The sequence below is a fragment of the Parasteatoda tepidariorum genome, chromosome 9 (assembly GCF_982258835.1).
Source record: "Parasteatoda tepidariorum strain Cologne lab strain chromosome 9, Ptep-v5.0, whole genome shotgun sequence".
In the NCBI taxonomy this organism is placed as follows: Eukaryota; Metazoa; Arthropoda; class Arachnida; order Araneae; family Theridiidae; genus Parasteatoda; species Parasteatoda tepidariorum.
The window spans coordinates 47,718,741-47,742,046 of record NC_141763.1 but is presented as its reverse complement, the minus strand read 5'-3'; the positions used below and the strand labels follow the sequence as shown (position 1 = coordinate 47,742,046).

The window sequence follows — 23,306 nt, the reverse complement described above, 5'->3', positions numbered from 1 at the left end:
GACTTTCATTCGAAAGGAATTATCATTTCGGGAGTGGTGAAACACAGTAATTAATTTAATGGTGATTCTAATTTAGTTTTGCCTTATTATTAGAAAAAAACGTTGCTTCTTACTTTTTACCGACAGCAACGATATTTTTATGTATATTTAATATTCAATAATAATGTTTAAAAAAATTAATTGCAATGTTTGCTGTTTTTGATATTAAAACTAAATAATTAAAAAGGACTTTAATGGAACTATTTTACTTAAAACGTTAGTCTCGCCTTCTGCCTTTTTGTCTAGTTCCGTCCTTTGATTTTTCATAAATCGCAGAACATTATAAAAATGTTTAATTTGCCTCGTAAAATTTTTTATTTTCTTTTGTTACAGTATACAAGCTAATAAGTCACATCAATGAAAGAGAAAAAATCGCATAAAAACAGTTTAAATAGTTCATCGCGCGTTAAGTATTACTGGCAAATATTTCAATACAAATGTTGGCTCATTTAAAAAGGGAAAAAACTTTAGAAAACGATGAAAACTTTTCAATGTGAAAAAGAACATAATCGTTCGTTTTACAAATCAAATAAATTATTCTTTTTTTTTTTTTTTTTTTTTTTTTTTTGTGAAAATAACTTTTGAATTCATTTACCAATAATTAAATTTTTTCCGTGAATCTTTTTTTTTTAGGAGTTCAATGCTATTTTAAAAATTAATCATTCGTTTATTTAAAAATAAGAATTAGTGCAATGCTTAATTGAGATTTTTAAAAATGTTTTTCTGTTTTAAATATCTCTCAACTATTTAAATAATTTCAATAAAGAAAAGCTGAATTTTTTTTTTTGTCAGAAAATATTTATGATCTCAAACCTATTAATATCTGTTTTTTATTATTTATTTATTTATTTTTTTTTTAAGGAAGAAAACCTTTACAATTTATTCAATACTGGTAAAATTCGTTTGAGGGGGGGGGGGGGAAGCCATTAGTTGCGAATTTTATTTTTTGAAATCATTTGATATCCTGTGATAATAATTAGAGCATATAAACTTTGCCGAACATGGCTGATAATGTTGCATTAAATTATTTCCTTTCTTTAAAAATAAAAAAGAAGCTTCTTTTTTTGTTAAATTGTATTATTTATTAAATTAGTAAGCATTTATTTGTATTATTTTAACACAGTATACGTCTGTAAGTTAAAATATATTCAGTTGGGTGTATTAGAAAAGCTACAACATATCTTAAATTTACCGTATCTGTTTTTTAAAACTTTAAAATAATTTACATTTTAGTCACAAGGAAAAGTATTAGTTTTTAAAATCCTCTTGTATTTCTTTTCCTTAAACTTTCCTTACTAAACATCTAGATATACTTTAACATTTCCTTATTATTGTTTATTTTAATGGTCACTCAAATAATTTTAAACGCTTATAACTTAAAAGTAACCTGTTCTGGCGGATTTACTTTTGTGTAGGAAGCAGGATAGGATAATATATTGGTGTAACTTTTTTTTTAAAGTTAATTGATCTTAAAGAAGTTCAATTTTCAATTTAAATTTTAGTAATGTTTTGATGTTTAAATATTTTCGCTCTCTTAATTTCTGTAATGTTGATAATTTTTTTAACAATTTTTATTCTAAAATATCTCATAAGCAACATTTTATTTAACTATAAAAGAATATAGGTCGATGGTAATTTGATTAAATGAATGTTCACTTGTATTAATACATATTTTATTTATTCTGATCTGATAATCCATCTTTGATTTTTCTTCTTATTTTATATCAGACTTAGTTTTTAACACCATTTCATTTTGTACTTTGAGTTTAGCTCAACATCGAGTTTTTTGATCATTTAACTTTACATTCGAGCCAATATCAGGGGTCTGTCCAGAAATTTTGTGAAAGGTCCGTTTTTTGTAAAATTGTGAAAAAATTACTCGTAATTTGTGAATATAAAATAAACGTTAAGTCACATTCTTTCGACCAGGGTCCGCTTTTGTGAATTTGTGCAAATAGGGTCCGTTACAGCAAAAAAAATACTTTTTCAAGGAGTTTCTAAATTGCAAAGACATACAAGATTATGCTCAATGCTGTAAAATTATAATTAAAAAAATTAAATTTTAAAAAATAAACAGCAAATGCAGCTACTAAATAAGCGATGCAACATACAAATATTTGGTATTTAGCCTATACTGCTGAACGCAGAATATTAATTTCGGATGAATAAAGGAAGAAGCGTCTGCGGAAGACAAAATTTAGTTCGTTTACGTCTGTCTTTCTTCCCCCCCTTTCCTGGGAAGGGCTTATTCGATTAACAAAACAATAATGAAGATAAACAAATTTGTGAAGGGTCCGATTTAAAGATAAATTATTTTGTGAAGGGTCCGTTTTTAAGTTAAAATATTTTGGGAAGGGTCCGTTTTCATGAAAAGATATTTTGTGAAGGGTCCGTTAACGGACCCAAATTTCTTCTCAACAAACCCCTGAATATGCATGAAAAATTCCTTTTTCTTCCATCACCATTATCATGGACTTCAGAAAAAAGTGACTTGATTTAGTTCAAATTAATTTTTGAAGATTTTAACTATTCCTTGTAACCATTCTAACTTCTTTATCGTTTTCAAAGGAAAAAGAAGTTGAGAAGTTTCTTACTGTAAATGTGTATTCTTTCTCCCATAATCATGGTCCAAGATTATAAGTCTTACATGATAGGTATTGTTCCTTTAGAATAGATTTTGTTCTGAAAGAAGCCGCATATACCCGTAATTAGCGGGGGAGGATAGGGTATTAGGAACTCCCCCCTTTGTACTTCATAATAAAAGTGACTCATGTGACCGAATCCTTTCAAATTTCCATTACAAGCAGAGATTCCTCGCTTCCGGTGGGAAGCAACAAAGATCGTCATGCATTACGAACGCTAAATTGTGTAGAATTTAAGTTCATTTTGGGTGGTTTGCGTGAAGCCTCTAGCTTCTGTTAAATAGAGGGTACCCAAGGCGAAAATTTTGATGGTTCCCTCAAAATATTTTGATGGTTTATGTTGGTTTCAGTGAGAATCATGATGGCCCAACTTCATTTTTGATGGTTCCCTCAAAATATTTTGATGGTTTATGTTGGTTTCAGTGCGAATTATGATGGTCCAACTTCATTTGACTTCATTTTTGATGGTACCCTCAAAATATATTGATGGTTTATGTTGGTTTCAGTGCGAATCATGATGGTCCAACTTCATTTGACTTCATTTTTGATCCCTCCAAATATTTTGATGGTTTATGTTAGTTTCAGTGCGAATCATGATGGTCCAACTTCATTTGACTTCATTTTTGATGGTACCCTCAAAATATTTTGATGGTTTATGTTGGTTTCAGTGCGAATCATGATGGTCCAACTTCATTTGACTTCATTTTTGATCCCTCCAAATATTTTGATGGTTTATGTTGGTTTCAGTGCGAATCATGATGGTCCAACTTCATTTGACTTCATTTTTGATGGTTCCCTCAAAATATTTTGATGGTTTATGCAGGTTTCAGTGCGAATCATGATGGTCCAACTTCATTTGACTATCACCATCATCCAACATTTTTCATCGTGCGTTCATGGTTTTTGATATACCAGCAAATTTCCATCATTCCATGATGGAAAATGTTTCTTTAATACTATGAATGGAAAACCATCACGAGAAGTTTGATTCTTATGGATAAACAATCCACGATGGTTTATACTATACATTTCCGTGATGGTTTAATGGAAATTCTTGCTGGTTCTCAGGAATATACCATCAAAAAAAAGTTAATTTATTTATTTATTTTTTAATGTTGGCACATCAAAAATCAGTCCGAATTCCTACATTGGGATAATAATGGAAAATTTGTATTTCATTATTTTTTTAAAAAGAAAATTTATTAAATAAGCAAAAAGAAAAAATATGCAATTTTAAAAAGAGAAATTTTTTAATACTAATACAGGGTGCGTAGCGTTTTTAAAAAGTGTTAAAAAGTGCTTGTTTTTGATTTACGTTTCTTAAAAACCCTTAAAGGTGCTTTTTTTTATTTGGAATTTGTAAGAAGTGCTTAATTTTCTATCTTTTAAAAAGGGATTCTTCCTTTCCCGTGTCGGTTGTCGCTCTAAACTACAAAAAAAAAATCATGATTTTCACAATTTTCTTACCAATATTTATCAGAAACTAGTTATTTTATCATCATCATGTAAGGTTTTTGAAAACGTTTTAGAATTTCATGATTATAAATTTAGAGCTTTAAACGATAGAAAAAAATAATTTTTATTTCTGCGCAGATCTTAATTATGAATTTTTTTTTTTTGAAAAGTGATTAAAAATAGTCTTCAGTGCTTAAAAGGTGCTTATTTTTTGTTGAAAAACTGGCTACGCACCCTTTATATATATTTCTAACGCGCAATCCTTTAAAACCTTTCCCACAACACTACGAATACTTTCAAAGCGTAGCATATATATGTATGCATTTTTAAAAATAAATATTCAAAATTGTGTCTATCCTAGACACCGGTAAACTTCGCATTCAAACTAATTCACTTCGAAGTAAAACTTTTAATTGAAATCACTACTTATTTTAACTGTGCATTGAAATCAACGTGATTACATTTTTTTTAAAATTCTTTTAACGAACGTTATTGTTTGTGAAATTTGTTGTATCCAGTACCTACGAAAGTGCTACTGTACACCATTTATCAAACTGAATTGCTATACCAAAACAGTAGTTGGTTTCCTTTAAAAATATTCATCAATTTTCAAGTGATGAACATAATTATAATCATCATCGTTTCAAACTATGCCCTTACGATAAAAGCCACCCGCGCTTCCACTGTCTCCTGATTCATTTTTTGATAACGAACTCACCCCCTAAATTATTATTTTCTCCATTACCTTAATTATTAAGTAAACAACAGTTTGACTAGGCTGTCATTATTGCTCGGTGTTGATTTTCTTTAAATCTATATCTCCCATTTTGACCTCGGACACCCCAGTGCTGAAGTCAGCTTCTATCTCTAATCGCCCATTTAATTAAGTGCTGCTAAGTGTGCCTTGGTAGTCGCCTCTTATTGGTTGATAAGTGGGTTGTTTATAGGAGAGATTTGCTTTGTAATACGTGCGTGATGACAGTAGTTATCTATATTAAGTAGTTATCTGCAATTTTTCTTATAACATTTAGTTCAGATAATTTTTCATAAATCTTATCATAAGAGAGAATTTAATTAATTTTGTGAAAACATTTTATGATTTCTTGAAATATGAAAGATATTGATTTCTTATGAGGTTAGGAGTTTTCGTTTTATTAGTTGTTGCAGTTTTTGTTCGAGAAAGTGAACTCTGATGAACTGGACTTTGATTCTTGTGGGAAATCGCCAATGTGTGTAAATAAATAAATGTTCTTTTATAGTATGTGCTAATATGTGAAGATAAACATGTTTGTTTTGATTTTTAATCATTGTTTTGGTTATTTTGTTAAATAGTGGAAAAGGTGAAAATATATTTCTTTTAAAAAATAGAGAAATAAGTTGTAATTTGAAAAATGCTGCGATTTTTTATTTGTTTGTCTGCTATGTCACAATCTTTCAGTCGTTTATTTTGTAATTGATATCTTAATAGCTTTTGGTGAGGAAAAAAAAATTCGTTTCTGTTATAGGAATAAAATTATCTTATTTTATCATCTAGGGGAGTTGTGTTTGTCTCAGTCTACGTTTCGTGTGGATGGAAAATGCACACAAATATGGCACTAACTATTTTTTGAACCAAAATTTAGTAAACAAACGTCAAAATATATATAATTTTTTATTTTAAAATGGCGCCAAAATTAGTCTTAAAAATATACACATTAGAAATTCGTAAAAACGTAGTACTTTCGAAATGTGCGGGCCTGGTAAAGCGCTTCTTTCTCATTCTGTCGGTCCTGAAAGATTCATGCAATTCATTCATTACATGCAGTGATGACAGAACAACCTGAATAAGGATGCCGAATAGTATAGTATATAGCAGTGATGGGCATCATTCACGAAAATTTTATTCATGACTAAATTTATTCAGAATACATTTATTCTGAATGATTATTCATATGAAAATTTAGTCATTATTCATCATTCATTATGCAAATGTATAAAAAATTTTGAATAATGATTGATGAATAACCTCATTAGTCATGACTAATTTTTTTGAATAAAATTTGGAATAACCAGCGAAAAATACAATCGTTATATCTTTGTCTATAACGAGATGCAAAACATCGTTTGCTCTTAAACGTCTTATTTTCGGAATTTAAATATGAAACTAAGACAAGTATGAATATTTATTTTCATGTTGTTTTAACTTACTCCAGCGTAACATACTTAGTTGTGCTAAAAAGTAGGTTTATAATAGTTTAGTTACATGAGTTTATTTTAAAATTTTGTTCTGAAATCTATAAAACACAATTTCTTACAGTTTTTGAAAGCAAACGATAATCTTATTTTAAATTTTTAAATAAAAAATTAAACGCTTTTTTGCCATGCAACCATTTCATAAAGTATGCATTATGTTAGACAAAAGAAAATTTCCTCAAACATTATATAAATATACTTGAAAAGGATTAACGTTTTATTTGTAGTTGTCACAATTGTAGTCAATTAGAGTATTCCGTGCCCATTTTTTTGACCAGTGAAATTATTCAGTTATTCTTGACTAATGAATAAAGGATACTGAATAAAGAATACTGAATGATTTATTCTTTATTCAAAATATTTCTGACTAATGAATAAATCTTTATTCATTATTCAGATTTTGAATAATTATTCATCATTCTTGATTCATTATTCTGAATGACAAATGCCCATCTCTGGTATATAGCCGAATAGTATAAGGATGCCAAAAATATACCATTGCTTGATAATCATTATAAGAATCTTAGAAATTAGCGAATGTTTCATTCAATTGTTCTTATCTATCATGAAATACTTATTCATGTTTTCAAGTATACGCATAGCTATCTTAAAGTTAATTTCAAAACTATTCAAATTTATATAAATATTCTTAAAATAAACGAATGCTATCTACAACTGAACTCCAATTAAGGGGGTCTCGCCGTAGACTAATCGTAAAGAGACAGTTCCCAGTAAAACATCGAAGTCAAACATCACTAGCAGCTCTCAATAAGTGGGTGGGTGACCACTTTGATCAGCTTGCGTAAGCACTGAGGATGCGTGGTATCGGTCCTCGTTAAACTGTTTTACGTTAAAATGCTCGACTTCGCGTGCAGGTCGTCGGACTACCGATGCGGGGAGCCATTTCTTCTGCATAGAAGCAAAATTGTGATGGCATGTCTTCGGATCATCCTCGAGGATGTTTCCCAGACCGTCGCTAATATCCCGCGATGGCTCAGGGGATAGAGTGTCCACTTTCCAATGAGGCAAACCGGGTTCGAATCCCAGTCGATACAAATTCCACATCTGGATTGCACCGACCACAGTGCTGACGTGAAATATCCTTAGTGGTAGACGGATCATGGGTTTAGACTCCCCTTGCCGTCAGGCTAACCATGGGAGGTTCTCATGGTCTTCCTCTCTATGCAAAGCAAATGCTGGTTAGCTCCATCAAAAAGTCCTCCACGAACACTAATTTCTCCCAATACTCGATCCAGGAGTTCCCTTGTCTTCTGAATTGGGTTCAAAATTAAAAGGCTACGGAGTTGAACATTAATTGTCGTAAACCCATAAAATTGGATCGGCTGTTCAACGACGGCTATATTATTAATATCCCATTGTACAGCTCTAGTGTGACGTTAATAAAGTATCTACCTACTTATTAAAGTGATATTATTCATATCTTTATGTACACATGTAGGTTAACTTTCAGTCAGTAGGTCACCATCAGTTATTTTTCCCCTCTAAAATTTTGTTTTTATTTTTTTAGTTGGCGGAGTACAAAGAACGGGAACTTTAAAAGGTGGCACCATGAAAAAAGTTCCACCACCAGTCGTTCCTGATCTCTCATACAGGAACTCAGGATCTAGTTTCTCAAGTGGATATGGCAGTCAAACGGTTGACAGAAATTCCTGTGGTAGCCTGAGCGCTGATGAACCCGCCTCGCCTCTCCTGAATTCTCCTAATTCTGGTAAGTCAGTCGATTATCGAATGAACCAATGGTTAAAGATTCGATGACTGTTTATTTATCTCTCTCTCTCTCTTTTAATGCAGATGCCTGTACATATGGAACATTGCCTTCACCATCTAAACTTTCCCATTTCTGCTTTCCCGATCTTCAAGTAAGTATACTTTTTTGGTTTGATTTTTAACGTCGAATTTCACTGTGAAGCGATAATATTGTTTAAATTTTCTGCAACCTTTATACATCGCCATGTTGAATAATATTATTGTGCAAATTAATCTAGATAACATGATACCATGGTTCATTTTGAACGGAAATACGGTTAGCTTTACATTTTATTAAATTGGCAGTTAATTTGCCCATTATGGTTCAAGATATCTGAGTTATGATTTGATATTGCACTACACAGATGAGTTAGTTGTTGGTGATTGGTAGACAATACTGGAGCATTAAACTACTTTAATCTAGAACAGAATAGCAGATGAAAGTAATAACTCAGTTTCTGCAATCAATAGAGGTGAAACAGATCGTTAAGTGGTAGAAATTTTTTTGGTACAAGCTCATGATAAAATTTTCCTATTAAGCAAATCTTAAAAATTTATATAGCTCAGTTTTTAAGCCCCAAAAATTTAATAGGTGACTATCGTGATTCGAAAATAGGCAATCTCAAATCATGCAGCTTATATTTCCCCAAAATTTGGCCCAATAAGAAGTTTTACCTTTTTCAGACTTATTTAAACTCGATCTCTGGTTGGCTCGGGCTTATGTTAAAAGACTTCATTCTCGGGAATAGTTCGGACCTCCACATATTAATCCATTAGTTCAAGTGCACCACATTTCTAGAGTGAGCCGCTATGGCTCAGGGGTTAAAGACGCTGAACTTTCAGTGTGTAAGACTGGGGTTCGATCCTCATTGACGCCTTGAAGCCCACTCAGCTTCAGAGTGATGGGTGCCAACTTATCTGAAGAATAAGGATGGGCCGTGCGCAATACAGACCACATTACTAGAATCATGCCTTCGGTCATGAAACTTTGAAGTCTAAACCTCCATGACGTCCAGGCCTACAACGGGCTAGGACGTTACATCAAGTAGATTTACAAGATTTGATTAACTTCTTAACCTATTCAGCATTGCATCCTCCTTTAGAAAATTAACTACTCGTGTTTTCACTTCCAAAAGCAGGCTCTAACTTTTTGAGCATCGTCTGTTTTTCGTCCTAAACTTACTGGACTGGGTACGTTTCGTAACGTTTTCACTCTAGTTTACAAGTCGAGAGAGATGTCCGCCGTTGTTCCTTGTCAGTGGACATACTCCGGTCGTAATAGTGAAATATATTTATTTACAAAATTTCAATAATTTCTTTTTTCTAATCAAAATATTGGTTGCAAAATCTCTACCCTTATACAGGGTTAAAAAGTGCTTAAAGGTGCTTATTTTTGATTCTTTAGGTGCGTTTTTAAATAGTGCTTAATTTTCCCTTTTCCAAAATGAGAGTTTTCCTTTACCATGTTGATTTTCGCCACGAATTATGCAAAAAGACACTGTTCACATTGTTTTATTCAACGTTTTCACAATTAATACAACCACAATCTATTTCGGCATACCATCGGTCCGTAGCGTATGAAAACGTTATTCGTTTTTCATAATTCACAATTTCATGATTTTTGACAATGCTGTATCAAAAGTCAAAAAACTATGCCAAAAGTTTTGTCAAAAACTATGCCAAAGTTGTTTCTTTTTTTATTATAATATTAAAGAACACATATTTTATATGCATTTCAGAGTCAGTACACTCAAGTCATCGTCCATCCTCAACCTGGAAGCCAGCCATCGACACCAGAAGGAAATCCAGGCCCACTGGGATCAGTTTCAGGTCAGTGATGCGTTTCCGACTCCTTGTTTTTACCGTTTAAAGAAGCCATGTTCATTCTGCTATATTTCTTTTACAAAAGGCGAAAACATGACTTTTGACTTAGTTCGAATAGATTTTATTTTTGTTGAAATTTGTATTGCAAATTGTTGCTTTGTTTCTCTGTAGTGTGTCATGCTATGTTAGAGGACCAAGGAATAGATGTGTGCCCCAGTCCTGGTGGCAGTAGTGCCAGTGGTACTTCCTCTCGTCACAGCATGTCCAGTGTCGACAGTGGTCGAGCATCAGGCTCTGATAAGGCATGTACCATTTTCTATAAAACAAAATAACCTTTTGGTCATCTTGTACCAGCCACAAGCAAAAGATTAAAATTTTCATAATTACAATACATACTTCTCCGAGGTAGCAATCGAAGGTATTTTTAGGTCTATTATCTCGATATTTTGAAGGAAAAAACGAACTATTAGTGAAATGAAATTTTTTAACACAACTTGTAATCTAACTCTCTTACTTTTGGAATGAAACATTTTCAACTAAATACAGAAAATGTCGAACTTAAGACATCTTATATTTTCAAACAGTATTTTATACAATTTAAATGTATATTAACTTAATAAAATAGTTTAAAATGCGGAGATATATTCAAGTAAAGAAATAAATACTTAAGTTATTCATATTCAATTTTGAAAATGATTTCATTTTGATCTATATTTTGGTTGAATTGCTGTCAAAATATTTATTCTAGCATGGGCGATTCTGCTTAATTATTTATCCTAACAATTTAAAACAAATTATTGAAAACCGGATAAGAAAATGTTACACCAACATTAAAATTTTTTTATCTGACCATAATTTCAAAAAGTTACTTTTTAAAACGATTAAACATACAATTTAAAACTTGAAACACTAAAATATTGAGAAAAAAATTCAGGCCTTAAATTAAATCATCTTTATTCAATGCCACGCTTGTATTAGAGAATAAGTTTTCTAAATATTTATAAACAAATAAACATAATTTATAAAAATTAAACTACATAAGTTATTAAGGTTTCATTAGTTGGGAAAGCTAAATTTAAGTTGCAAAAGTTAAATATAATTTATGAAACTTCAAATTAAATTATAGAAGTTAAGCATAAGTTACTAAAGACCTTAGTTATCAAAGCTCAAGAACATAAATTATAAAAGTTAATCAACACAAGTAATAAAAGCAAATACTGAGGCTAAAAAATTCGAAGCGAAAGTTATAAAAATCCTATGAGAATTTTAGAGTGCAACTTAACACACCATTCTTCAATATTACTTTTACTTCAGAATATTTAAGGAACCGCCATATATAAATTTTCAAAACTAAGATTTAAATAAACAGCACACATTCATGCCTGCATTCCATCTTCAGGTTGTGTCTCAGAAATCTCATAACAAGCATATCTTAATCGAGACCACCCAACATCGTCACAGTTATCATAGTTCCACATCCAGTGTTTCCAGCGACGATCTTCAAATCATCGGAAATAACGTAGCGGAAATGATTCTGCACGGGTTACCGGTAAGTGCATGCTTGTTGCTCTGTTCATCCTTTATTGGTGTCATATTTCAAAAAGAAGTAAAAATTTTCAATTTCACACGCTGGTGTCTAAAATACGTATTTTTATGGAGGTTATTTATTTCCTGTACTATTTTATATGCAATATGCGATCCTTGTAAGGTGAGCTTTATAAAATGTGTTTAGTTTTATCATGAATAATAGCGTGCGGAATTTCTTTTTTGTTGTACTCAATAATTTTATGTATTTTGTAAATCTGGTAATAAAATTTTCACGAGAAAAAAGGCTTTTTTTTATAATTTTATATCCTGGATTTTTCGCAATGAATATTTTAACTCCCTATTTTAAATATTTTATTGAAGGGATAATATTTTCTTCGTTCGTTCTACGTTATTTTGATTTAATCTATCCTTTAGAAACTTATATCTGTAAGGTAATTTTTTTCCACAATATGTATTTCATAAGCTCTTTATTTATATTAAAAACTGTATTAATTAATATTTTGACAGTGTATTTAGCTTATGAATATTCTTATTTTTTCTCGTGTAAGTAATTAAATATTTTAAAAAGGTATTTTAATCCATGTATTCAAATTAGGCGAAAAACCAATACTCGATAAATAATAACCTTTATTTTATTTATTTTTTGTTTTATATGTGATGTGAAAAACCTTTAATCACCGTTCTTGAGCCGCGATGGCGCAGGGGATAAAGCGTTCGCATTCCAATGAGGTGAACCGGGTTCGAATCCCAGCAATGACTGGTCGATACGAATTCCACATCAGACTACAGTGCAGACGGGAAATATCCTCAGTGGTAGACGGATCATGAATCAGAGCCGTCAGGCTCACCGTGGGAGGTTCTCGTGGTCTTCCTCTCCATGTAACACAAATATGCGGGTTAGTTCCATCCGCGAAGGCAAAATTCTTGCAATACTTGATCTAGGAGTTCCCTTATCTTCTGAGTTGGGTTCAAAATCACAAGGCTACGGAGTTCAGCAGTAGTCGTAAACCCAAAATTGGGCGGCTGTTCAACGACATTTAAAAAATAAAATAATCTCCGTTCTTAGCTTTATTTATCAATTAGTATATCAATTGTTAATAGCTTTTGCTTACAGTTAGATTAAATATGAGACGTTTTAGTAAACAGTTACATTTAATCAGTTACTGTATTGAAATAACCATAAATAAATCTAAAAATCGATGGAAAAAAACCATTATAAAAGATTAATATAAAAAATAATAGAAATATAAATATAAAAATTAATAAGAAATAAATATAAGAAATAATATTGAATAAATATGAAAAATAATAAGAATTTAACATAAAAACGAATGAATAGTTTCATAAAGTGAAACAAAATCAAACTTTACTTAGAAACTTTAAAATATTGACGTAATAAAAAAAATCTATAAAATGTACAGGAATAAGGATGCACAGTTTTATTAAAATAATCTGAAAATAAACAAGAAAAAATATGCACTATTTCATCAATGTAAATCTAAATCAAATTTAATTGTGAAACTTAAAAAAAAGTAAATTTTTCTGCTTAAAAGAATTTATTACTTTTAAGTGCATTTTCAATGCAGCTCATTCTTTCAATTTCTTTTTACTGAAAAGGTGTTCTTAAATACTCATTAATCATTACCCAGTTAATCGATACCGATTATATCGGTATCGAAACACGGAACTCTTTAAAAGGCACTTATCGACGCTGTCTGTCAGCTGAAAAAGTTTTTTTCTTTTTCTGTCCTTCGCCAGAAGTTATCTTTTTATTTACTTTAGAGTAAAACCAGTGTACTGACACAGCGTTTGCATGATTTGCTTTATGAAATTTACCGCTGTGTAAACTATTTCACTTGTTTACCCTTTCATGAAATGCTTACGTGCCGAAACACACGCTCCTATTTCATTCAAGTGATGTGAAATTTTCGGATATTTAATTTTTACTGTCCATTTGACCGCGTCGCACATTGCGATGGAAGAGTCGGACACTTGAAACACTTGTCGAACTCTTGTAGACGCCGACGGGCTGGTTTCAGGTACTTGAGGAAATCACTTTGTGTGGTTTATGTTTTTAATTACGCTATGTAAAACTCTTAACTTGAAAAAAGAAGCTCAGTCTAAATTTTTTTTTAAAGTTTAGTTTGTTTCTAAATCTTATAATCGAGTTTTTTACTGTTTTGGATCATATCATCCACTTCCGTGACGTAATCTTTGATTCTAGTTTGTCAATAAATTTTATGATTAAGCTTGGATCATATTGCCCACTTCCTTGGCACAATCATTTATTCTAGTTTGTTAGTAAATTTTATAATTAAGTTTGGATAATATTGCCCACTTCCTTGGCACAATCATTTATTCTAGTTTGTTGGTAAATTTTATGATTAAGTTTGGATCATATTGCCCACTTCCTTGGCACAATCATTTATTCTAGTTTGTTGGTAAATTTTATGATTAAGTTTGGATCATATTGCCCACTTCCTTGGCACAATCATTTATTCTAGTTTGTTGGTAAATTTTATGATTAAGTTTTTTACTGGTTTGATCATATCATCCACTTTCCTGAAACGATCATTGATTCTAGTTTGTTAGCAAATTTTATGATTGATTCTCTGATCTTTTTTGGGAGGTTTTCGGAGTTTTTTCAGAGTTTATTGGGGTTTTTTTCATCATTTTTTTTATTTTTCACAAAATAAATCTTAATAAATATCATAATAAATTTTATATAAATGTGTTAATTTAATTACACTTAAAAAAATCATTTTAAACTAGATATGATGAAGCTCACAGGTTTGGTAAAATAGTATAATTTTCTATTCGGTTAATTACGATTTTAAAAATAAAATTTATTATATCTTGTTAGAATAAAACTTTCAATTATGTTATGAATTATGTCTCAAATTTTTGTGAGAATGCCCTCATACATTATTTGCTATTTCTAATTGTGCGTATTTTTAAAAAGATTAATTTAAAATTTTAAAGCACAGTGGAATTAAGAAGTAGTAAAAAATAAAAAAATTTCGATGTATAAAATTTGTATTTTATTCAATTATAAACTTAATATCTAAAGCTGTTTCTTAATGATACTATGCAATTGAGAAAAATCCCGCTCGGTTTTCAGGTAAGCTCCATCCTAGTTTTTTAAGGGTTGGTTAAAATCAACAATCGAGAACACAAGTAATTTTATTTTTTGATGTTGTTATGAAAGAGAAAAAGAAGAAAAAATTACGTCGATTTAGTTATTTAATATACTTCTGTCCCTCAAAATACAGTTGAGCATTTCCCTTTCTTGAAAAAATTTTTTTTTTAAATAAATCGTTTTCAAAAAGTAAAAATAATAATCATGTAATTACTTATGTCATTCATCATAATTAAATTAATCTTGTTCAATAAAAAAATTTACTTATATTTAATTTGTTTCAACATATTTTTTTGACTCAAATGAACTTGAATCCAAAACTTTTGTCACAAAAATTTTTTTTCTTCCTCTGAACGACCCACACTTAAACAATTACAATTTCGAAGCCGCCAAAAAACTTCATAAAAGAGATACAGCAAACGAAACAATTCGCGTGCCCAAGTAAAAGAATGAAGAAGTGCTAAGAAGATTTTTACTTTCAAGAGAGAAAAGTGAGATACTGGCCCAGAACAGCTCTAAAAAGAACAAACAGCACAACAAAAACTGTTATCTGAATGGTTCCGGAACCATGCCAAAGCACGCACTGCCAGCAATATATGGAACAGTTTTCTGAGCACTATCTACAGTTTTGCAGACAAACAAAAGGAGTAAAAATAGTAGAAAATGATGAAGAGGTAACGTGAAAGTGTTTCCCCGAAACAAAGAAATGGTTTTTATGAGGTCTTTTCATAGAAACTATGAAAAGTTTTGATGGATCGTTTCAAACTTCAAAAAGTCTGTTTATTTGTTTTTTTTTTATTTATATTAAAACGTGGATTTCTCTCGGATCTTGAGACTAGAACGTGTGAATATTCGACAGTTACAGGACTTAGGGAAGAATAGATTGTTTTGGTTTTTTGTGTTTTGTCAGACATATTTTCCACAGTAAAAGTCCATTCCTGTTTTCGGTATAGGGAATAGAGATGAGTTCCTTCTCACATTAGACGTTCTAGCCAAAGATTGATATTTTTTTATGTCCAAAATCGATATCTTTTCCATTTCTTTGAAGATCGAAGTATTGCTTTTTTTTTTCATGCCTAAGACAGTTTTTAAGTTTTCTAATCCCAAGGTCGAGTTTTTGTTTTTTAAAACCCCTAGATCGATATTTTTTAAAGTCGAATTCCTATACGGTTTTGATTTTTTTTTTTTTTTTTTTTTTTTTTTTTTTTTTGAACCCATGGTTGGTATTTTTAATCTTAAGCCAACTTGATTTAATGTCAAATAAAGCCTTAAATTTTAAAAAGATATTTGGCTGGACCTATTTTCAAATCACATCTTATACTTCAAAATTATTTTCTTCTGAATAATTTCTACATTATTTGGGCAGAACAAATCATACTTGATAAATGAATGAAACACATTCATTTGCAAGTATTCTCTTTCAATTGAAAAGACTTATAAAAAAAAGTATTCTCTTTCAAAATGAAAGTATCATTATTTGCGATAATGTATTTTCAAATAATATTTAATGTTATTTTTAATTGTTATGCTAAAAAAAATTTTTTTGACACCACCAATATGTCCCACTTCTAAATTTCATTTTATAGGAAATGTTTTTATGCGTACTAAACGAAACAAATGAGAGTAGTACTGCCTAAACAAGTTCATCATAAATATCCATTATTCATCTTCATCATAAAGCTTATATTGAAAAAAAATTCTTTACGATATAAAGAATAGTCTTGTGATTTAGTCTTAAATGGTTTTCATCGCAGTTTGAAGTAAATGCAATACGAGTTGATTTCACTCAAAAAGACGAATTAGTCTTGATTTCACTCAAAAAGACGAATTAATCTTCATTGCACTCAAAAAGACGAATTAGTTTTGATTTCACTCAAAAAGACTAATTAGTTTTGATTTCACTCAAAAAGACGAATTAGTTTTGATTTCACTCAAAAAGACGAATTAGTCTTGATTGCACTCAAAAAGACGAATTAGTCTTGTTAGCCGAGTTCGTATGAAGAATTCTTCTGCCTTTTCAGTTTGTTTTTGTTTTAAAATTACTTGTATGGTATTCCTTATATATCTTAACATAGTAGGAATTTTTTTTATTGAACCATTTAGTTATATTATTTATTTAATGTGTTATTGCTCACATTAATTGAACAACTCATTATGTTTCAATTTGTATAGTAAATTTATAAAAACGAATCCATTTTTGTCTTAACATTTGTTAGTGTAATAACTTTGATTAATAACCAGATGAAAGTTCAATGACATTTATTTTTTAAAAAACCATTTGGCCGGCTATTTATTTCAGCTACAATAATATTTACTATTGCTAATCACGAAACAATTAAATATTTCACTTCAGATGGGCTGCATTAACATAAGCGGCACCGCGTGCATTCAACTGTACCACAATGACTTCAAGTACGTAACAATTTAGATATCCGAATCCCCAAGCCGCAGTTATTCCAAGCTTCTGAATCTCGAGTGACACTAGCTTTAAGCTCTCTTTGAGTTATTTATTAGACCGCTGATGGTTTTCGTGCCGTGGACGTTATCGCAGTGTCAAAACAGCTGTGTGGGGGAGGGCTTTGTTAATTTGGGGTCAATTGCTGGATAGTAGGTAGCTATCGTATGAAGAACATGCATCTGTCACGGTAACATCCGTGTATTTTGGAGATATTCGAGCTCTGTTACATTCGAATTTAAACGTTTATGATTTGGTCTTGCATTTTCGTTGTTTCATTTCATTCTTCGTGTTATGTTGCTTCGTTTAGTATGTTAAAAAGATATTGACAATTTATATATTGATTTTAATGATTCAAATGTGATTGTAAAACATTTTTAAATTTCAATTTAAGTAGTTCAAAAATGGTCTTGAATTTATGTCCTGTAGACCTTAGAATTGTGGAAGTAGGCATCTTTTCAAAGAAGATGCTTAATCTTTATTTTCTCACTTCTGAAACATAAAAGCAAATTTAATCAAATTTTCAAAAAGTGAATTTAATAAACAATTGTATACAGTTTTTTAAATTGTTCATTGCTTGTTTACTTAAAATTTCCGCAGTGGACTGATGGTTAAGACACGTTTCCCAGCAGATCACCGAAGTCAAGCATCACTGGTTGCGGTCAGTGTGCGGGTGGGTGACCACTTGGATCAGTCTGCGTAGGGACCGAGGGTGTGCGGCATTGGTCATCGTTAAACTGTTCTATCGAAAAATGCACGACTTCGCGTGCAGGTCGTCGGGCTACCGAAGCGGGGGTGCTATCTCCTGTGCAGAGGATCAAAATTGTGATGACATGTCTTCGGATCTTCTTCAGGGTTGTTTCCCAGACCGTCGCCAATAGCCCATTGTGCAACTCTAGTGCGACGTAAATGAACTATAACAACTACAGAAAATTACAATTTTTTAGATTCTTCGAAGAAAAAAAAAAACTTTTTTTTTCATCCCTGATAAATGACATTTTTACAGCATTCTATAATAGGACTCTGAAAAGGAAATAAATATTGCAAAAATTTCCGATCATAATGAAAAATGTTTTAAACGAATCATACTTTTGAATTGTATTTTTTTTTTTTAAATGTACGTAAATCTAAATTCTGACTTCACAATACCAACAAGTACTTAGGCCTTCTTTCATTTATTACTTTTTGATGGAATCTTTTATCAAAGCATGTTATGAATTTCATCCAGAATCTATTTTCAAAAATCAATTTTTAACTTTGACTTTAAAATAGTCTGATGAAAAAAAAAACTAATCTTTTCTCGTCTTACATTATAACCTTACAGACAGTTTCTCGTCTTACATTATAACCTAACAGACAGTTTCTCGTCTTACATTATAATCTAACAGACAGTTTCTCGTCTTACATTATAACCTAACAGACAGTTTCTCGTCTTACATTATAACCTAACAGACAGTTTCTCGTCTTACATTATAATCTAACAGACAGTTTCTCGTCTTACATTATAATCTAACAGACAGTTTCTCGTCTTACATTATAACCTAACAGACAGTTTCTCGTCTTACATTATAACCTAACAGACAGTTTCTCGTCTTACATTATAATCTAACAGACAGTTTCTCGTCTTACATTATAATCTAACAGACAGTTTCTCGTCTTACATTATAATCTAACAGACAGTTTCTCGTCTTACATTATAACCTAACAGACAGTTTCTCGTCTTACATTATAACCTGACAGACACTTTCTCGTCTTACATTATAACCTTACAGACAGTTTCTCGTCTTACATTATAATCTAACAGACAGTTTCTCGTCTTACATTATAACCTACCAGACAGACGCACGAAAATCTTTTATTTCATTTTGATCGTTGAAAAACCTTTAACAGCAATTTTTTTCTTTTTGCGCATAAAAAATGTGCATTATCATAAATAATATCTGCATTTAGATCTAAAGTTTAACTTCATGATGTCAAGACCACACTTTCTTAAGCCTTCTTTCTTTCATCACCTACCGTTAAAAAACGAAGTCTGTTTTGCTCCAAAAGCTGTCAACACTGACCTTTAAATAAATACATCACCATGTGATAGACCAGGTACCTCATCGATTCTCGTCATAACAGACACACGCAAACCATCTTTTTTTCAGTTATTTTCGTTGAAAAAGTCAAAATGATGATAAGAACCATATTTCACGGAAGTTTCGTCTTCTAGTTTAGTTGATGGCGTTTTTCTTATCAAATAGAAAAGGAACGTACCCTTTTATCTCGCGTGTTTACTTGTTTTGAATCAGATCTTAGTATTATTTACCGATTGACTGAGTTCTATTTTGTTTGTGTTTGATCGATTATTCTCAATCGAAGATAAGAGAAAAAGCTTATTTTAGTCCAAATTAAACAAGTAACGATAACAGTTGTGTTGTTAAGAGTTAAATTTTAGTAAAAGGAAATAAACTTCAGTTATTATAAATGAATGAAAATAATAAGTGTATAGTAGGGAAATGATAAGTGAAAAGCGACCAAGCTAGTTCAGGTTCTTTTGGTCAGTGGTTCCCAAATGGTGTTCCGCGGAACCCTGAGAGCTCAGGGGGAGAGTCACAGGGGTTCCGAGAGTTTAAAATTTTTAAATCAGTAATAATTTTTGAAGCTTGTGTTATCAAAACAATACACCATAATATTGATAGTTTGGTTATTTTTATGAAATTATTTAAGTAAAATGCTGGTAAAAAAAGAAATGGCGAAATTTATAAAAAAAAAAAAAATCATTAGTATTTCTCATCGAACTTTTTAAAAATCAAGTGACCAAATTCAAGAATAACGAATCGTGTTTGTCTCCTAACGTTTATAACGATAATTCAGTTAAATTTATTCATTTTCCGCTAATGTATGCAACAAAAACAAATTCAGAACTAGATACTAGTCCAGGCCTGCGAATTAAATTGTTTTGACATAAAACCTATTATTTTAAGTTTTACTGATAAAATGATAATTGAAGAAAAAAAAATAATTCTTCTCATTTTATTTTATATTTATAACCGTCGTTGAATAGCCGGCTCAATTTTCGGGTTTACAACTACCAATGTTCAACTCCGTAGCCTTGTAATTTTGAACCCAATCCAGAAGACAAGGGAACTCCTGGATCTAGTGTTGGGAGAAATTTGCCTTCGTGAAGGACTTTTTGATGGAACTAACCCTCATTTTCGTTGCATACAGAGGAGAACCTCCCACGGTTAGCCTGACGGCAAGGGGTCTTAAACCCATGATCACATGCGATGACAAACCCATGACAACATGATCTATAAAGACATAGTAAAACAAAATTATAATTAATTTAAACTTTATACAAATATAGTTTACAAAATGGAATAAATCCCATTCACTGCGACAGCTTTTAATCAAGTAACTGTAATTTTCGTAAAATAGAGAAAAACTAACAACGAAATGATCACACTATATATCCTTAATTTTATTTTTGATCTATAAACTGGAATATTTAGAGCAAAAACTGCATCTTCTTAAATATTTTCTCTGCAATCGAAACAAGTTATTAAAATTTTTGAAAAATGAAATTACCCCTGAACTTTTGCATGTATTTTTATTTTTAAGTTTTTTTAAAAATATATATATGTAGAAGATAGTCGGGTAGCCCCGCCCACTGTCAATTTCATATGTATAGAATATTTTTTCAAGTCAATGGGCCATCGGACATTAATTGTTATATTAAAAAAAGATTATTTTCAGAGTTTCAAGTCTTTATGCAGCTGTTAACATGGTAAACAATAGTTATGAAAATATGTTGAATGCAGTAGTCATGAAATTAAGAAAAACTGACTGAATGTTTCGATTAAACTTCGTATTAATACTAAAAAAAAAGATTTTTTTTTCTATACATACAGCATTAAAGTATGTAGTCTTAAGTTTAATTTGCACAAAGAAAGAAGTCTATATGTGAAAAATTGTTCGAGTAATTACAAATTTACAAATTTACAAATTTACAAATTTCGGGTAGCTCCGCTCACATGAATGTCGGATATCAATGACCAATTTTATTTCGTCGATAAATGTACGGTTGCAAAGATTATTATTTTATTTCTTCAAATTTGAATGTTATATGCATTTTTAACAACAAATATTGTTGTTATTAAATGATAGAATTCACTAAAAGTATATAAATATGTAATAAATAAAATTTTGTGATAAAAATGATAAACGAGGTTTACCTATTGTCAATACATTGGTCATTTTCCTTTACACCTGAAAAAACAGTCAAAAAACATAATTTTTGTAACTGGGCGGGGCTACCCGACGCATTTTGAAAAGAGCTGAAAAACATGTTTTTTTAAATGTTTATTTTTTTAAATTAAACCATTCTTTTTTTGGTTTATTCTTTTTGCATTATTTAATTAGATGATAAAACAATAGAAACAAACAAAAATATTGATTATTACTCAATATTATACAGAAATATAAGCAATACTCCTTAAGTGAGCGGGGCTACCCGACTCTCCCCTAATGTAATTTTTATTTTAAGTTTGTATCCTTTAAACTTAGCTATGTTTCAGTAAGAGAAAAAAAAATCGAAAAATGGGAGATAAATTATTTCATGTGCTATCTAATACTCGCCAAAAACTCCATGAAATGTGGCAACCCTAAACGGACCGAAAGTCCGGACAATTTCCTCTTCGTAGTCTTCGTGATCTCTCATCATATGCGTGTCTAGCAGTGAAGGCGAATCGCGCGCGCTTTGCGCTCATCCGGAATCGTTCGTTCCGCGCGGGCTTCCGAATTTTTCTTTCTTGGATTATCACCCCTAGTGAAAACATGAAAGTGTGAACCCTGACCCCTTGATCTTCCCCTCACCCCCTGGGAATGTCGCGTGGGGTGAGACATATTTTGGATGCACCACATTGGATGGCACATTATAAGGTAAACTCAATTGTTGTTTGTTTATTTTTTTCTCGATGCGTTTTTTTTAAAAATAAATAAATAAAAATCTGCTATTTGTGTGAATCGAAGTTGCTTTTCAATTTGTTCAATGGAATTTAGCTGCATGTAGTGGAATAGATTCGAGAGATTCACGAAATTCGTCTTACTTTGTGGTTTTATATAATAAATAAATAAATCATTTAGGCTTCTTTTTTTTGTGGGTTTTTCCTTTGGAGAAAATTCTTTTCAAATTTTTACTTTTTATTCATTTATTCTTTTCAAACTTTGTTTACCAACAAGTTAGCTGGGAGGTATATTTTTTCCCAGATGTTTTTATTTAACTTTTTGAAAGAATAAAAAAAAGAAAGAAAATTCTTAAAATAACTGACTGCATGATACTTTTTTTTATACATATAAATTGGTAATAAAATATTTTGTTTCCTTATTTTCTTAAATTATTTATAGCTCTTAGTATACAAATAAGTAATCTTTATATACACATATGAATATGATGTAAATGACTTTGAATGTTTAAATATTTTTACTGGATTAATTCTAAAGCGTAATCAATTGAACTTATTTAGCTTTTCATTGAATGGTGTAGGAAGCGTTTAATTACAAACAGTTTTAAAAATTATTTCCTGGAATATTTAAATCTTACTCTTACTGGGATGTTATGTACATAAATGTATTTACTATACACGGCAATTTTTTTTTGTTGATATATAAGTCATTTATCTACTAACTTTTGTAAGTCTCCTTCTTTTAAGTATACCTAAGTAATTACACTTAACATCATTACACCTATACTTTTTCATTATATCGTTATTAAATAACATTTAATTAAGTGTACCTTTAAATAGATAAGGTATGTTTAATTAAATTACTAAGTCCATTGTAAAGTTTTGTAGACCACAAAACACTATTTGAGAAATTTATCCCTGAAAATTAAAAAGCAAATCAGATTATTGTTCTTTTAACAATTTAATCTTAAGCATGTTTTTCTAAGTAAACCACAGAAGAAAATGAGATTTAAAAATGTAACATAAAATTTTTATGAAACATGCTTTTTATACTTTTTCATTATTTTGTATTGATACGAGTCAAAACTTGTGAAAAGTATTATTTAATAATTACATTGTAATAATACAACTAATAATTTAACATTTTAATAATTTATGATAGTGAAATACAGTATGAGACAATGGTGTCTTTTTTCTGCGTTAATGGTTAAAATGTTCAAACACCACTGACTTCCAAAATATAGTTTTTCAAATTT

The 23,306-nt window shown here is 30.6% G+C and overlaps 1 protein-coding gene across 3 annotated transcripts in view; it reads left to right on the top strand.

The window, feature by feature from the left end:
- Positions 1 to 23,306, top strand: part of LOC107451127 (caskin-2) — a 351,713-nt gene that overhangs the window by 258,807 nt on the left and 69,600 nt on the right. For all 3 annotated transcript variants that reach the window (XM_016067122.4, XM_087151724.1, XM_071186767.2), the window contains exons 11-15: positions 7,897 to 8,097; positions 8,181 to 8,248; positions 9,875 to 9,965; positions 10,131 to 10,261; positions 11,359 to 11,508. In XM_016067122.4, coding sequence (XP_015922608.1) covers positions 7,897 to 8,097; positions 8,181 to 8,248; positions 9,875 to 9,965; positions 10,131 to 10,261; positions 11,359 to 11,508 — 641 coding nt within the window. The remainder of the gene's footprint in view (positions 1 to 7,896; positions 8,098 to 8,180; positions 8,249 to 9,874; positions 9,966 to 10,130; positions 10,262 to 11,358; positions 11,509 to 23,306) is intronic.